The 17,645-nt window shown below is 44.1% G+C and overlaps 1 protein-coding gene across 1 annotated transcript in view; it reads right to left on the reverse strand.

Annotated features, from left to right (window-relative positions):
* MBTPS1 (membrane bound transcription factor peptidase, site 1) overlaps positions 1-17,645 on the reverse strand; it is a 1,726,871-nt gene that overhangs the window by 783,836 nt on the left and 925,390 nt on the right. Inside the window, exon 10 of the mRNA XM_044081940.1 lies at positions 4,772-4,923. Within this exon, the coding sequence (XP_043937875.1) occupies positions 4,772-4,923 (152 nt within the window). The remainder of the gene's footprint in view (positions 1-4,771; positions 4,924-17,645) is intronic.

Raw genomic sequence — 17,645 nt, forward strand, 5'->3', positions numbered from 1 at the left:
GAAGGAATGCCCTGGCAAATCCAGCCCTGGATTTGGAAATGTGACCCAATCTAGAATATTTGGTAAAGGTGTGGACAGAGGTCCATGTAGCTGCCTCTAAAGTGGAAGAAGTGTCCAGCCCTTTAAAGAAAGCCCCAAATGAAGCCATAGCCCTAGTGGAATATGCTTTAATCTTAGATCCTAGGTTTTTCCATGTATTCATAACAGAAAGAAATTGCCCTGAAAATCCAGGCAGAAATGGTCTACTTTGTCACTACTTTCCCCAGAGCCCTGGGATGAAAGGAGACAAACAACTGGTCTGATTTACTGATAGACTTGGTCTTATCAAGGTAAAACCTAAGCTGTCTATGTACATCAAGGGAGTGTGAGATTCTGTCACTGTCATTTTGAGGATGAGGAAAGAAGGTGGGAAGGTGAATAGCTTGGTTTAAGGATAATTCATTGACCACTCTGGGCATGAAGGAAAGGGTTGGTCCTAAGAGTTACCCTGTCCTTGTGGAAGGTGAAGAAAGGGGGAATAGCTATGAGGGCCTGTAGCTCTGACACTCAAATCAAGGGAAAGAGGGTCTGCAGAGTGAGCATTCGAAAGGTAGGCACTTGCAGGAAAAGCTTGAGATGGGAAAGATCTAGGATCGGTCTCCAGGGACCATATTTTCCTGGGGACTAGGACGAGTCTGGAATAGAAACCCCTTTTCCTTTTCTGTAACAGGGACAGATCGAATTGTTCCTTAGGCAATAAGGCTGTCTATAACTGCCTGAAAAAGGGGGAGCTGCTCTTTGGGTGGCTATGAAATACCCCTCAAGGAAGGTGCTGTGATCCAGGTCATGAAATAACCCTTTTCTATGACTGGTAAGACCCACCTGTCTGAGGTAATGTTTTTCCAAACAGGGAGATAGTGTGAGAGTCTTAGGGAAAGGAGGGTACTTATCATTGAAAAGACGATCCAACAGCTGGTACAGCAGGAACACCTGACGTTCGAATGGCAGGCAGAGAAGTTTGGAGGTCTGGTATGTGCAGACATCTATGGTCCATGTTCCCTTAGCCAACATCAGACATCCCACATACCCTGCTGTGACCAGAAGCTTTTGTATACTGGCCGGACATTCGGGTAGCAAGAGAGGAAAACCCCAAGGGTTTGGAATACTGCGACATGATAACAAAAGGACATCTGGCTATGCTCCTGCAGTATGAAGAACAACAGTAACGCCCCTGCACAAAGGGGGGCCATCAATTGACTTTAGGAATTACAGACCCTAAGTGTAACCAGCCTCATCAGCAAGTCCATGGAAAGATTATCCTGGACCTTATCAACAAAGGACAGACAACCTACGAACGCTAGACCCAACCCAGTCTGGCCTTGCTGAGGGCAGATTATGCTTATTAAAGCTGGTGGTTTCTTTCAGAATGTCACCAAAGCCATGGATGAAGATAAGACAGTGCGCGCACAGCCTATCTTGACCTTGCCAAGTCTCTCAACACAATTCCCTACACTGGCATCATTGAGAAACTCTCCCAGATAGGGATTACCCTTTACGTTACTAGATGGGTAACTGGCACACAGACAGAACACAGAGTCTCAAAATTGGTGACTCCACCTCCACCAGTAGACCAGTCACCAGTGGAGTACCAAAGGGAACTGTGCTGGGCCCCTTACTATTTGGCATCTACTTCTCATAAGTCCAGGCCAAAGTAGATGGCCTTGGGCTCACCAAGCTCACTGCAAACTAGGAGCAATCACTGAGTCCCCAAAAAGATGGCAACATATGACAAGAAGGGCTAACACAAACAAATGATTGGTGCCAAAGCCATGGTGTAAAACCAAATGGAAAAAAAATAGCATTATCATTCCCTTTAGCAAAACGAAATTCCCTACAAATTTCAATACTGATAGCAGCCTCCTGAGTTCCAACCCAGGTGTTGGGAGACTTGGGAACACAGGTTGATAGCAATCTAAACTTTGGCCACAATGTTTCCATAGTGAAAGGAAAGCCTTCTACATAGCACACCTCATCAGCAAGAGCATAGCATCCAGGTCAAGGGATGTTATAACTTCACTGTACTCAACCCTCATCAAACCACTGTTACTGCACCCTTTTGCATGTACCTCACCAGACACCTGCAGCAGCTGGAGAGACCTCAGAGGTTTCTCACTAACAAAACAGAGGGACTCCAAACCATGCCCTACATGGACAGGCTGAAAGCCCTGTCACTTTACACTGTATCTTATTAACTGCTGAGGGGTGACGTGCTTGGCCTATAGGACACTCTCCAACCCTGCCCCAAAGGAAATCCTGCACATCCGCAAGTCAAATGGCACAACAGTTGCTCGCTCCAGGGATCTTATCCTAGCTTGTGACATTAAAAGAACATGCTGGAGAGAGAGATACATCTCCCAGAGACTGCAGCTTCTCTGGAACAGACTTTCTATTCATGTAAAATGGAGCTCCTCACTGACTGTATTCAAAGCAACCTAGATAATTGGATAGGAGAAACCAAAATCATCCCTAGGGTGGCACCCATGTCACCTGCTCTGTTCATAAATTCAAAGTACCCAAAAAGAACAAATAGGAATACTTGGGATTAACATAGCTAAGTTGTAAAAGCTCTAGGGTTGCTAGCCCAGTAACCTCCTATGAACCTATACTATCATTATCGTTAGCTAAATCCTATGAAACTCTGCTCAGTACTTCAGTATTTCATAGCTTCATAGGTTCATACCAGGCTATCTGCCCTAGGGCACTTATAAGCCCAGCCAGTGTGTGTTTGGCTTTCGCCACCCATTTTAAATTAATTTTGCTATGCCCTTTTTCAAGGTTAGTATACTGTGCCTCTGTCTAACAGTGACACAGAAGTGATACCCGGGGTAAACCTACGACCCCCCATCCACTAATCAAGATTCCTCTTGAAGAGAGTCAATGAGGGACTCTGCCTAACCTGGACTGGGATTTTATTCCAGAGTGAAGGGAGCCTCTGGCTTATGAATCTGTCCCTCCAGCATGTCCTATTTATTTCAAGGCTGAGGTTCAAGTCTCTCGAGCACGTAGCTCAATGGGATTTGGATTTTCTGAGGTGCAGCATGTCCACTAATTCTGGGTTGGATATGGCTTTATACGTCAGGCACAGATCGCCTCTGAGCAGGCGGTATGCCACTGAGTAGAGCTGGAGTTTCTTTAACCGGGCAGCATATGGCATCTGTTTGAGCCCTTTGATCCTCTTGGTGAGGTACTTTTGGGGTCTTTCCAGTTGCTGCAGGTGTCTGGTAAAGTACATCCCAAAAGGGGCATTGTACTCAATTATGGGCCTGATGAGGGATGAGTAAAGAGGCACGATGACCTCCCCTGATCTAGATGTGAATCCCTTCATGATTAGGTGGGCTATATAAAATGTTTTTCTAACCACTTTGGCCACGTGGTTTTCAAATGAGAGATTGCTATCAACTTGGGTCCCCAGGTCCCTAATTACTTCTTCTGTACTTAATGGATTACCACCCATTTGGTAATTTGTGGGCACTTTGTTTTTGCCAAAGGGGATGACTATACACTTTTTGACGTTTAGCTTGAGGCCATGGCTCTGGCACCAGTTGTCTGTTTCTATGAGGCCCTTTTGTAGGATGCTTGTGTCAGCTGGAGAGTCGATTATGGCGCCTAGTTTGCAGTCATCTGCGAACTTGGTCAGCCACAGTCCTTCCGTGTTGGCCTGTATCTCCGAGAAATATATACCGAACAAGAGAGGTCCCAGGACTAAGCCTTGTGGGACACCACTTGTAACTGGTTTGGAGTCTGACATGGCTCCAGCAATTCTAACCATGTGGTTTCTGTCCTTGAGCCAGTCTGCAACCCATCTAGTGACATAGGGGTTTATATTTAAGCTGGTGAGCTTATCTATAATGCCCGAGTGGGGTATTGTATCGAAGGCTTTTGCGAGGTCCAGGTAGGCTGTGTGGACCACCTTCCCCTCGTCAATGGCCTTGGTGACGGTTTCAGAGAAATCGACCAGGTTCAAGAGGCAGGATCTGCCCTTAACAAAGCCGAACTGGGTAGGATCCAGCGTCTGTAGGTCCCCAATATCTTTATTTATGAGGTCCATGATGATCCTTTCCATAGCTTTGCAGACCAAGCTAGTCAGGCTTATGGGGCGATAGTTTCCAGGATCTGTTGAGGCACCACCTTTGTGGAGAGGGACCACTGTTACTGTACGCCGGTACATATCTTGTAGTAAGGCTGAGATTGAACAGTAGTTTTACGTTTGGGTTTAGCTGCTCTTGGAGTTCATGTAGGACGCAGCCCGGGACACCGTCTGGCCCCATTGATGCTGTGTTTTTTGCTTTGGAGAGGGCGGCTCTTACATGAGCATCTGAGATGTCAGGGGGGCAACATCCAACTTTCCCTACAGATCTTCCATAGGTTTTTCGGCTTGATGACTTTCCCTTTTTTCACTTTTAATGAAGGTCCTCTAAACGTCTGGGTTCCTTATTTATCTACTATTTGTGACTATGTGCTGATGGATATTATGGTGCCAGGACCTGCACACAGTCCTCTTCACTTGAACACCTTAAAAGAACAGCATCACAATCTCCTGGCTTTATCTTCTTCATACAAGCTATTAATTGCATTCCCCACCACATTGCAGCATTGTCTAGCCACCTTAGGTAATATGCAATAGCTGCAGTCACACACTCGCTCTTTTTCGCTACTATAAACATTTTTCTCTAGTTTAATTTCCTTAGGTCATGAAAGGACCCATTACTCTTAACTCCATTAAACTACTGACCTTGCTAACAAAGTTACAGCCCCAGTTACCACTGGAGATGCAACACTGGTCCCGGACAGAGAACGACAGCCACCCTTTATTCCAGAACCTCTTACTCCAGAGCCATATGTAACTATGTCTGGCTTCACTCTGCCATAGCCACCCGGCAGTTCCTGGGGAAAAAAACATAACACAGTAGTGAATAAAATGGTAACTAACACAATATATCCAGACAACATATGTTACAACTAGCAGCTAAACAATACACCTAGAGAATATATATTATAACGCACAATTAAATAATATAATGTTCTACTAAGTAAACATCAACCAGCAATTCTGACCTAAAGACAAACAAAAGTCAAAGAACAGAAATTACTCAAATTTTTCACAGCTGACAACCTACAAAGTAGACTCTCACTTATTAAAATGGTGGAAAGAAGTATCCTCTAACCTGTGCAGGGTACTTCATTTTCTTCCTCTATTTTGGGAAGTGTGAGTTCTACTAGGGCAATATGCAGCGTGGACTACTTATCCATTCTACTACACTAAGATTACTTACCAGTACAACAGGGTTATTCAGTATATTAAGGAGTAGAAGCAAGTACAGCTGCTTCAGATGCCTCCTCTAATAGTAGAGATTAAATATAGACCCTTACTCAAGTAAAACACAAAAATTGGCTTTCCAATCATTTTCAGTAATCTCCTACCATATAGTTTTCAAGCAGCATGTACGTCCCCCTGATGCAAGGTGGTATTAGTCTTGCACTGGTGCATTTAAACTGGTGGCTCAAGCATCTGCATAATAACACAAGTTCATCTGCACCACCTTCTTGCAGTGATGCACATATGCAAAAATCTGGGTAGGCCAGTTATGTAGTAGTGTAGGAATCTACAGTGCAGCATAAGTCTCTTTCACAAATCTATTGTCATATTAATTAGTATCAGACATAGCTGTATCATCTTTATGGGGTTTTGTAAAAAAGCTCACAGCCAATAAGCCATTGAGGAGCTTGATGTCCTGGATTCCATGCTGGTACCTACAGGTACCCATGTAGTCACTCAGTTCCTGCATGAAAGTACAGATTGATGGGCCAATTTTAAATGCAAATGCAAGTTTTTCACAGGCGTGGGAGTCTTTCAGATGCAACTTGTTTCAGCTAACATTAATTTTTATTGAAGTAGCAAGCCCTCTTGGGTTCAAGTCACGAGAGGGTGGGTATTCTAAGAAAAGGGTTTCAAATAGTAAGGGGTTCTTTAGTGTGTAGTATGTCAAACATAGGTGTCTTTAAGAAGACAATAAGATACAAATAAGCCATGAAGCCCTTCAATTCCCTTAATCCAGCATCTTTGTACCTTGCCCAGCTGTTCAACTACTGACTCAGGGGCTGGAAGGATCAAGACAAGAGTGGGTGGGAGTGAACTACTTTTGCCAGTTTGTCCATGCAGGGGAAAGAAGTCAGTGCGACTCTCTGTGTCACTGACATTAACAGGATTGTTGGGGTACTGTTGGCAGCAGCTACAGAATTAAGTGACTTGTGCCACATATAAACCAAGGAAGTGGGCCTGAGGCAAACACAGGAATGTTATGGTAAGTTCTTACAAAACTGTACCATGTCCTGACTGAAATCACTGCTGCAATATTCCTGAAGTGGGTGATTCCCAGACGTGAAGAGGAGAGAAAGGTGGTTGACCACTAGATAGAAAAGCTGTTCAACAGTCCACACAGGACTGAGCTAGCAAAGATTGCCTGGGACCTGGAGAAAGCATCAATCTTGTAGTGTTTACTAAAGGTGTCTATAGAGGACCAAGTGGCCATCTCCAAGATCAGCCTGGAGTCAATTCCTTTGTGTAAATCCCCAAAGGAAGCTGCTACCCTAGTGGAATGTGCTTTTGAGCAAGAACGTAAGGTCTTACCTTTGTGTGAGTAGCAGAAAGAGATGGCCTTAGAAAACCAGGTTGCAATAGTCTATTTACAAACTGGCTGGCCCAACATGGGGTCAAAAAAGACACAAACAGCTGGTCAGTCTTTCTGAAGGATTTAGTTTTGCCCAGGTAAAATCTCAGTTGCCTGTAAATGTCTACTGAATGCAAGACCTTTTCAGCCCTGTTTTGTGGATTGGAAAAGGAAGTGGGAAAATGAATAGCCTCAATGAGGGACAGCTCATTCACCACTTTAGGCATGAAGAATGGATTAGCCCCGACAGTCACCCTGTCTGAGAAAAATAAAAAAAGGGGGAATACCTATAAGGGCTTGCAAATTAAATTCTCCTGGCAGAGGTGAGAGACAAGAGGAGGATGGTTTTCCAAGTACAGAGTTTTCGAGACGCAGAAGAAGCTGGTTCAAAGAGAAGCAGAGTACATTTTAACACAAAATTAAGATCCCAAGGGGGAGAGAGCTGGGTTTTCTTGGTGGTTTAAGATTTAGGACTCCCTTGAGGAAGAGCTTGACTTCTGGCCTAGCCATAAGTGGAGGGCTAAGAGGGAGGCAGGCATTGACAGCCGACAGGTGAGCTTTCATGAAAAGTAGGGCAAGCCTGATTGAAGAAGCTTCCAGAGGTAGGAACCTGTGATAAAAATGAATTCTGCCCATGTTTGCAGCACCAATAGGAAAACCTTTTCCACCGAGCAGTGTAAGACTTTCTAGCAGTGAGTCTCCTAGCCTTTTGTAGGGCTTGTACAATTTCTTCAGAGAAGAGTTGCTTTTGAGGAATTAAAATCCTATCATCCAAACGGTCAGGCTGACAGATGAAAGATACTGGTGGGGCAGCAAGCCTTTTTGCAGAGTTATCAGGTCTGGCTGTAAATAAATTCTCCTGTAATTTCTATCTGCCAAATGAAACAGTAGGAGAAACCAATGCTGTCTCAGCAAAAATTGAGCCAGTAAAAGGAGTATGGATGCTTCCTTTTGTGCCTTGACAAGAATTTTTGGAAGAACAGGCAGGGGAAGAAAGGCATACAGGAACTTCCCTGTTCACTTGAAAGTGAAGGCATCAATCCTCCAGCCTGTGGGGCAAGGGCCTAACGGTTGTCTGGTGAAGCAAAGAAATCCATCTGAGGACTGACACACTAAAGGATGATGTTGCCGAATAACTCTCTGTTCAAAGGCTACTTGTGGGTGAGAAGCTTGAGCAGTCTGCTAGCATGGCATCCTTAGAATGTAGGTGGCTGTGAGCAGGATGTTCATTTGTGCTCCCATGTTCCACACTTCCTGTACTAACCTGCACAGTTGGTAAGACTTGGTGCTATCCTGTTTCATGAACCACGACTTTGGCGTTCTTCGTGAAAATTTGTAGTAGTCTGGGTTTCCAATGGTAGGTGAAAATCTGAAAAGCTTGCAGAAGAGAAGGGGAAAGTACAGTTGTGTACACTTACCATAAATGTAGATGTTCGAGTGTAGTCACTGTTGCAGTCATTACATTTGGGTAATCTGATGGCAGGTTGTCCTCAGTCGGCCTGAATTCCAAAGTCTTGGGTCCTGGGTCGGTTGCTGTCTCCTCTTCCATGACATCAGGGGTATAAAACATGCAGCCAACGTCATTTTCTTTAGTTTTTATTGCCCCCAATTTCAGGTGCCCCAAAAATGTAGTAAAACTATATATATATATATATATATATATATATATATATATATATATATATATATATATATATATATATAAAATCATGCAATCATGCATCAATATAAACTTTACCTTCATCTACAAGCAAATACACCACATAGGTTGTAGAAGATAGAGAAGAAAAGATAAACTCCAGAATGACGGGGACGGGAGGGTAACCTGAACTGCAACAGTGAATACACTCAAACATCTACATTTATAATATGTGTACACAACTGTACTATGTTCTTCGTGTTTCACTGTTGCAGTCATTACATTTGGGTAGAGTCCCAAAGCTATGGTTGGGAGGCTGGAGCTAAACAGCATTAGGAGCGGCTATGAGGCCCTGCAGAACTGCAGTGGCAAAGCCTGCCCTTGATTTAGAGTAGAGTGGCAGATGATAGTGCTTTGTAAAGGTGTGCACTGAACTCCAAGTAGCAGCCTCTAAAATGTCTTTGGTTGATACTCCCCTGAGGAAGGCTGCTGAAGTGGCTGCAGCTCTGGTGGAATGTGGCCTAATGCCCTTAGGCACTGGCTTGCCATGGTGTAAATGGCAGAAACAAATGCAGTGGCCTATCCACTTTGAAATAGTCTGCTTTGAGATAGCCTTTCCTTGTGATCCTGCAGCATATGCCACTAGTAATTGCTCTGTCTTCCTGAAAACTTTGGTTCTGTCCAAGTAGACTGTAAGCTGTCTGTGTACATCCAAAGAATGCAGACTTCTCTCCCCTTGTTCTGTGGATTTGGATAAAAAGTTGGCAGATGAATAGTTTGGTTAAGAGCCACACTGGACACCACCTACGGAACAAATGTTGGGTTTGTCCTCAGTGAGACCATGTCTGGGTAAAAAATGGTAAAAGGTTCCACAGCCATGAGTGCCTGTAGCTCTGAAACTCATCTTGCAGAAGTTATTGCTAGGAGCAGAGCTTAGCAACTGTCTCAAAAGGAGGCAGGGTGAGTTTTTCCAAGACATAGTTGAGGTTCCATGCAGGTATTGGTGATCTCCTTGGGGGCCTTACATTTTTGGCTCCTCTGAGGTACTGCTTTAATAAAGGATGAGAAAAGACTGGTGGCTCTATATTGTAATGAGCCGAAATAGCAGATAGGCCTTTGTCCAGCATCTCAGTTAAGTATTGCAAAATATGAGGAATATTTGGTACAGCTTTATCAGTTCCTTCAGCCTGGTTCCAAGCACAGAATCTCTTCCATTTCCCAGCATAAGATTTTCTAGTACTAGGCCTTCTGGCTTCCAGAATGACATCCATCACAGCTTTACTGAGAGGTGTGTTTTGTATGAATACATTATCCGCCATGCTGCCAGGTTTAAAGTACTGAGTTGGCTGTGCAGGATCTGATTGTTTTGCTGGGACAGTAGATGAGGTATTTGAGGTAAGGTCCAAGCTGGGCACTGAGACAAGTTCCTTAGGATTGGATACCAGTACTGGCGTGGCCACAGTCTGGGGCAATCAGTATCATCTTTGGCTTCTCCTGTCTGACCTTTAGGAGTACCTTGGGGAGGAGAGGCAGTGGAGGAAAGGCATATACTAATAGGTTTTTCCAGCTGAAAGATAAGGTGTCCACTTTCAATGCTTGTCTGTGATAAGTCCTTGTGCAGAATCTTTTTAGTTGGTAGTTGTGAGGGGAGGCAAATAGATCTATGTCTGGGCATCCCCATTTCCTTGTTATCATGCTGAAGACTTGTGGATCCAGCTGCCACGTGGGGACCCATGAGGTTTCTGCTTAGTTTGTCTGCGAGAGTGTTTTCCTTTCCTGGCAGGAATTGTGCCTGCAGATGTACTTGGTAAGTCAATGCTGTGTCCCACAAAGTCATGGTTAGTCTGCAAAAGGGGTAAGAATGTGTGCCCCCCCCTGCTTGTTTGCATACCACATGACCGTGGTGTTGTATGTCTTTATCAGTAGTTGTCCCGGATGAAGTAGGTCCTTGAAGGCTGTCAGGGCATTTTCAACTGCTAGCAGCTCTTTTTGATTGATATGCAGATGCATTTGGTTTGTGGACCATGTGCCCTGAATGCATCTTCCTGCCATGTGGGCCCCCCAGGCATAATCTGATGCATCCGTTGTTAGTGTCTGCCTGGCAGGGGTAATGTGAATGGCTGTCCCTTGTTCTGGTGACAAGCCTTTGCCCACCATCGAAATTCCTGTTGCAGGCAGGGAATGAGAGTAATCATAGTTTCCAGGCTGTGACAATGTTGAGTCCAAACACTTTTTAGGTACCATTGAAATTTAGAATTAGTAGGATGCAGGATGGCATGAAGCCCAAAGCCTGCAGAATTTTTCTTGCAGATAACTGGGCCTTTGTTGCCAGCATTTTGAAATAGGTAGTCAGCTGCCTTTGTTTGGCGTGAGATAAGCCATCTGGGCAGTTGTATTTAAGCTTGCACCCAGGAATATTATCTCTTGAGAGGGTACTAGTTTTGATTTTTCATTGACTGTGTACCTAGTCATGTTAGAAGTCTTTTCACAAACGCCAGATGCTATAGAAGAATGTCCTTGTTCTCTGCTTGAATTAGACAGTTGCCCAAGTAAGGATATATTTGTATTCCCCTTTGTCTGCAGAATGCAATTACTGGTGCTAGGCACTTTGTAAAGACCTGGGGCACAGTAGATAAGCCAAAGGGCAGTGCAGAGAATTGGTAATGCATTGAGCCAGCCTTGAATCTGAAGTATGTTCTGCATGATTGTCTGATTGGGACATGCAGGTATGCCTCTTTTAGGTCTAAAGTCACAAGCCAAGCATTCTTGCCCAGCATGGGCAGAAGCTGCTGCAAAGTCAACATTTTGAATTTTGGTATATCCAGGAATGTGTTCAGAATAGATAGGTCCAGTATTGGTCTCCAGGCCTTGTCCTTTCTGGGTACCAAGAACAGTCTTGAGTAAAATCCTTGTTCCCGCTCTTGCTCTGGTACTTGTTGAATGGCCCCCATGTCCATGAGGGATGAGACTTGTTTTTGTGCCTCTGCGCACTGATTTTTTGGCAGATCTGGCCAGCCGTTTGCTTTTGGCAGGGTATGAAAATGGAACTTGTAGCCTTGTGACACTATATTTAGAACCCACTTGTCCTGGGTTATATAATGTGCCAATTTTGAGAAAAAAGTGCTAATTTTCCCCCTAAGGGTACTGCCAGGAGATAAGTGCTTGGTGCAGGCAAGGGGAAGTCATTGGGACTATTTCCTGTATGGTTGGGATTTGTCTTCTCCAACTTTGGAGGTAGAAGGACCCCATTGCTTTGACCTGTATGAACCTTGCGCCTGGGATCTACCTCTAGTATGTCTGGATCTGCCACTTTGAGGTCTGTCTGACACAGGAAAGGACAAATTCTTTGTAGGCCAGTGTCTCCTAAACCTAGGTGGCTATACTTGTAAAAAAATCTTTTGACAGTTTGCATAGATTTAGCTTTGTCCTCCATTTTCTTTAACACCTCTTCTGCATTAACACCAAACAAAGTATCATGCTGTAAAGGTGCATCTAAAATTTAACTTTGACATGATCAGGCAGATTTTGTTCCTTTAACCAAGCATGCCTCCTAATTACAGAACCCGTAACTGCGGCCCTACAGGAGGCCTCCAAAGAATCAAAACCACATTGCAAAGTATGCTTTCTAACTTGTTCAGCTGCATGCAATAAATCCTGCATTTCCTTGTTTTCTGCACATTCAGAGTTTAACAACATTTTCTGTTTAAGCAATGCCATGATATGTTGCTGATATTTCAGCATATGAAACTGACAGTTTAAGGCTCTTATAGCCAAGGTAGCAGATGTGCAAACCTTTTTTTCCCATCTATCCAGTGCCCTAGAATCCCTGTCAGTGGGGGTAGGGTTTTTTGCAGCGGAAGCCTTAACTCCTTTGGGACCCTGTGAAATAGTTTCTGGGTCTGCAGCAGGGAATTTATGAGAGTCAGGAACCCTGTAATATCTGTCAGGCTTAACAGGAGCTGGAGGTAAGGGGTCAGACTAGACTCCGAAAACACATCATTTACAATGTCTAACACAGGTGGAATGGCTAGAGGCCTGTGTTGAGGTAGTAAAAGGAAATACCTGAGCCACTTTTTAGATTCTGAAAAATCCTGGCTCTCCCAGTGGAAATGCTCCCTCATGGTATGCAAGGTTTCCCCAAAAGAATAGTCCTCTGGTGGAGAAGCTGAAAGTATAGATTCTTCAGCATCAGAATTCTCATTGGGGGGGAAGAGAATATTCCTGATCAGAAGAGGAATCAGAAGAAATAGAAACCTGACCTGAAGATTCAGTCAGTCTCTTACCTAGGCCTCTTATCAGGAGGGAGATGGGAACCCCTGATCAAGGTAATCAAGTCTTCGGCCATTTTGAGCATCTGTTTTTTGGGCACAGAGGCCTGTCCACATGGCTCTTGAGTTTGTTTCTTTGCTTTAGAAGGTGCTTTAGTCTTTGCCTTTGAAGCTGAAGTCGGTTCAATGTAAAGATGTTTAGGTCTGAATACACCCTCAGAAGCAGATGCCTGCTCAGCGGCTCTGGGACCCATCTGAGGGAATAGTGTCCGAGGCTCCATTACCTTGAGCTTCCAGCGGCATAGCCGACTCCACGTGCGAGTCAGTAGCGGCCTGCGACTCTAAAGTAGTGGGCGTCAGGTGCTGCGAAAGCACCTCACTGAGAACAGGCGACTGGCTTAGGAGAAGCTTCGTCGTCGGTTTTGGACCTCGGTTGTTTATCTCTCTCCTTTTCTTTGTGTTTTTTGTGAACTCCGGTAGTTAGATGGCTCTCTGACGACATTTCTGGATAATTAAACCGGGGTTCAAAATAGTTTAAGGCAAAATCATACAGAAGCTTAATAGTGCGTTGGTTAAATCTAGCACAAAACCGACAATCAGAAACGTTGTGATCAGGGCCTAGGCAAGGAATACAGTAAGAATAAAAGTCCTTATGAGGTATTTGCTTTCCACAAGAAATACAATTATTAACTTTTTCTGACAACGTTCTGGAGCAAGAAAAAAGTTTCCCCAACGGGGTACTTAGCTTTATTGAAGACTTGGGGTCTGAAACTCGAACACGAAAATCTCAGGAGTCAGCCGACCGGCACTTGCGCAATGCTTCTGCTTCGGGCACCGTGAGAAAAAGAAAGACTAAAGAAAATGGCATCGGCTGCATGTTTTATACCCGACAACCTGAAGTCATAGAAGAGGAGACAGCAACCGACGCAGGACCCAAGACTTTGGAATTCAGGCTGACTGAGGGCAACCTGCCAGCAGATTACCCAAATGTAATGACTGCAACAGTGAAACATGAAGAACATGGTGTGTCCTTGCCACCAAAGTAGCTCATTCTTTCAAGGGGCAAGGGGAATCAAGGTGTCCAAGCAGTCCTGTGACCACAAAGATTTTAGGTATCACTGGAGTTTTCTCATGTGAAGTCTGGCTACGGAAGCATAGGAATGGTGACTGCTATGAATCAAAAGGTCCTTAACATCTCCCTTGCTGATCAATGGGTTGCAGAGGACAGCTTTTGAAAGTAACTGGACAGACTAACAACCTTCTCCTTGGGAAGGAAGGCATGTATTTTCTTTGTGTCCAGCCTGTAACCCAGAAAAACCAGGCCCAACATAAGAACCATGTGAGATTTTTGTAGTTTACAGTAAATACCGGCAACAGTAAGCTACTACGGGAAATAGGCACTTTGTGAACACTCTTGGGGCTGTGGAAAGACCAAAAGGCAGAGCAGTAAACTGAAAAAGCAAGGAGTTAAAGAAAAATGGGAGGAACTTCCTGCAAGAAGGACAAATGGGAATGTGTAAGTAGGTGTCCTTCAGATCTAATAACACTAAGAAAGCCTGTGGAAGGATGAAAAGTAAGAGAGTCGGAACAGATAGCATTTTGAAAGATGGTATCTTCGGGTAAGTGTTCAAGGTGAACAGGTCTAGGATGGGTCTCCACTGCCCTTCTTTTCTTGGACTAGAACAATTCTGGAGTAAAACCTTTTTCTCATGAAGTCCTTTGGGACTTGCTTGACAGTACCCTGATTCAAGAGGTCTTGAATAATGAGAACCAGAAGAGATATTTGATTTTGAGGAGATTGTGGCATGACTTTTAACAGGGAAATATTTTCCGAAGACATGGCACAGTTGTCTCTGTTGATGAAGAGGACCCATCTGACTGTGGTAATAGTTACCACCTGGCCAGAGAGAGCAACAGTCTTTGGGAAAGAGGGGTAATGGGGCTGAGGACAAGGGGAGGGATGCTGCAGAGGTAGTCACAGTTTTGTGCTTCTGAAAGGTAGCTTCCCAGCTGGAGGTTCCCTATGTTTTTTTCAGAGCATCTTTTCCTAGAGCTCTTCCTTTGTTTCTGAACTGTCCAAGGACCACTTCTAATGAAGAAGGAATATTTACTTGGGTAATTCCTATGGTATACAGAAAATGAGGAGAACAGGATCTGTCTGCAATCTCTCATGGTCTAAACTTTGATTTGAAATCCCCAGGTACAGGGCGACTGCAAAGTCATGCACATCTGCCAACAGATCCAGTGGCAGCTGTGTAGAAGAAGCATCCAAAGCATTGTAACTGCACTTAATGTTCTAACTGGCAATTTTGAGTGGTCTAAGAAAGTAAGCTTGCATTTGATGCTTAGACTCTGCTGTGGGAGAATCCAATATAATTTGGTTTAAGGAATTTAATTCAGAGGTCAAATACTTTGTCATTTCAGTCAGATAATTAATTGTCCTAAAGGCAAGGGTAGCTGAGGTGTAAACCTTCTCTCCCCATCTATCCATAGCCTTACCATCTTTGTCAGTGGTTAGGGTATTTGCACTAGGCAGAAGCTTAGAGGGCTTATCTGAAGAGAGAGACTGCAGAAGGGTCTACCACTGGGTTTTTATATAGATATTTAAAGTAATCAGGGACCTTGCAAATCCTCTCTGATCTATTAAGAGCTGGTGGTTGAGAATCATAGGCAGAAGAGGTGGACTGAAAGGCATACAAGAAAGCTTCAAAGACAGGATGGACTGTAGAAGGGGCAAGGATACCCATCTCCGAGAGAGTGTAATATCAAAAGATCAGTGGACTGCTATTCAAAGTGTTTAGTCATGTCCTGTATAGTTTCCCCAATGGAAACTTCCTTAATTTGCGAATCAGGTGAGAGGGACTCCCACTCAGAACAGATCTGCCTTGGAGAATGCAGTCGAGAACAGGCCAGACAATGGTCAGAATCACAGTCCTGTCCCCCATCAGAAGAGAAAACCAAGGCAGGTTTTTGAGGAGTAGCCTGTGGATGCGGAGACCTAAAGGAGGGAGATTTCAAAGGAATACTAGCCTTGAACAACCCCTGAGAGAGGTGTATCCAACTCCTTCTCCCTAGCAGAGCACACATACTTAGTCTCCTGTTTTTACTTTTTAGGTGTGACATCTGCCTGGATGAGATGTGGAGTTTCTAAATCATGTCTGACCTCTACTAGAGAGCCGGGGATCCCTACCCTAACTAAAATTTGAGGGATGCCAGGCAGCCCTTTGGAAATGATGAGATGCAGTTTCTCAGACATATCAGCAGTCTGAAAGGCCAGAGGAGCCATACCTGAGAAGTAGCCTGGCATACCGAGTTGCCAGCCCTGACGCACAACCTTCAACGAAGGTACGCCCATTCACGCATGTCTCCACGCAGAAGTGCTAGCTGAGAATCGAACCAGATAGCGTGTTATTGTGAGGCGACAACGCTACCGCAGCACCACCACCGCGGCTAGCTGTGGGTGTCTAAAATTACCTCCCGAATAGACATATGCAGAAGCTGTACATCTTCTACATGTGAACGTGCCCACTTTTTCTGACTGCACGAGTGTTGTGTGTTACGATGGGAGACAACACGTACTTACAAATGACAGATACAGCTCCTCAGTTGGTTGGTATGCACGGTTTGTGGACAATGTTTTTTTGCTTTGGAAAGGGACAGAGCATTTACTATTGGAGTTTATTCAGTACATTAATAGTACAAATGATTTTCTAAAGTTTGCTCATAAATATTCAGCTACCAAGATAAGACTTTTTAGATGTGCAGATCAACAGGGATATGCTAGACACGGTCACTACCAGTGTTTACAGGAAAAGTGTTAGAAAAAAACAGTATCCTGCACAACAACAGTATGCATCTGAACCATACAAAATTGAATGTCCTTAAGGGGCAAGTTTATCGCATAACGCATCTTCACAATAAAGAAACTGACTTGAACATAGCCCTAGCTTCATTGAAAAAAAGAGTTCTTGAGTAGGGGTTACAAGTGTGACACCATAGACGCACAGATTTCTGAAGCCTGGAAGGAGAGGATGGGTAGGAGTAGACCATTCTTTAGCACTGACTCAAGGGCAGAGGTTGGTCAGACTTCTAATCTGATGGATGATGGTGGATCCACAAATAGTACTGTTGGCACTAAACTGAGAATGCCTTTGACATTTGCCAGCAATATTAATATGGTATGTGATGTCATTAAGACAAACTGGGACATTTTATTAACAGTACCAGAGTTACGAGGTGTTATCAATAATAAACCAGATTTTACATTTAGAAATAATAGATCTTTGAAGAAATAACTGTTATAGACCCCTGAAACAAAACACTCATGTGCTGTCAGAAAGAGTGGGCACATTCACATGTAGAAGATGTACAACTTGTGCGTATATCTATTCAGGAGGTAATTTTACACACCCACAGCTAGGTTTTGTTATTAATATTGATTTTTATGCTGACTGCCATACCAAGAATTTAGTGTATTTTAGTTATTGTACGACAGGCTACGCATATTATATTGGTAAAACGAACAGACCCTTCAATGATAGGATTTTAGAGCATTTTTGTGACATCAGGAACTCTAGTCTAATGCCCTAGCTATGCATGTGATGAAGGAAGGCTGTGAAAGTACAGTTTTGTACCTACCATAAATGTAGATGTCTGAGAGGAATGCATCTGCAGTCTTAACAAATGGGTTGTCCTGTCGTCAGGCAGCCCTTCGGTCGGCCGGATTCCAAAGTCTGGGTCTGGCTTCGGCTGGTGTCGCACTTCACCCAACGTCATTGTGGCAGTTCTTTGGGTATAAAGGCATCAGCCGACGCCATTTTCCTCAGTGTTTCTTGCCCCAGATGCCAGGTGCCCTCTTTGTTGGCTAAATTTGGATAAATGCCAAAGTTTCCAAATAGTAGAGAGCAAACACACAAAATAAACATGTATGTACATATATACAAACAAATACACCATACTAGATCCCCCCCCAAGCTAGCTGAAGATTGGCAAGTACCCTAGGAGTACCTCAGAGGGGAAGGAGGGTGGGTA

The sequence above is a fragment of the Protopterus annectens genome, chromosome 8.part1 (assembly GCF_019279795.1).
Source record: "Protopterus annectens isolate FY-2018-M chromosome 8.part1, PAN1.0, whole genome shotgun sequence".
Classification (NCBI taxonomy): Eukaryota; Metazoa; Chordata; order Ceratodontiformes; family Protopteridae; genus Protopterus; species Protopterus annectens.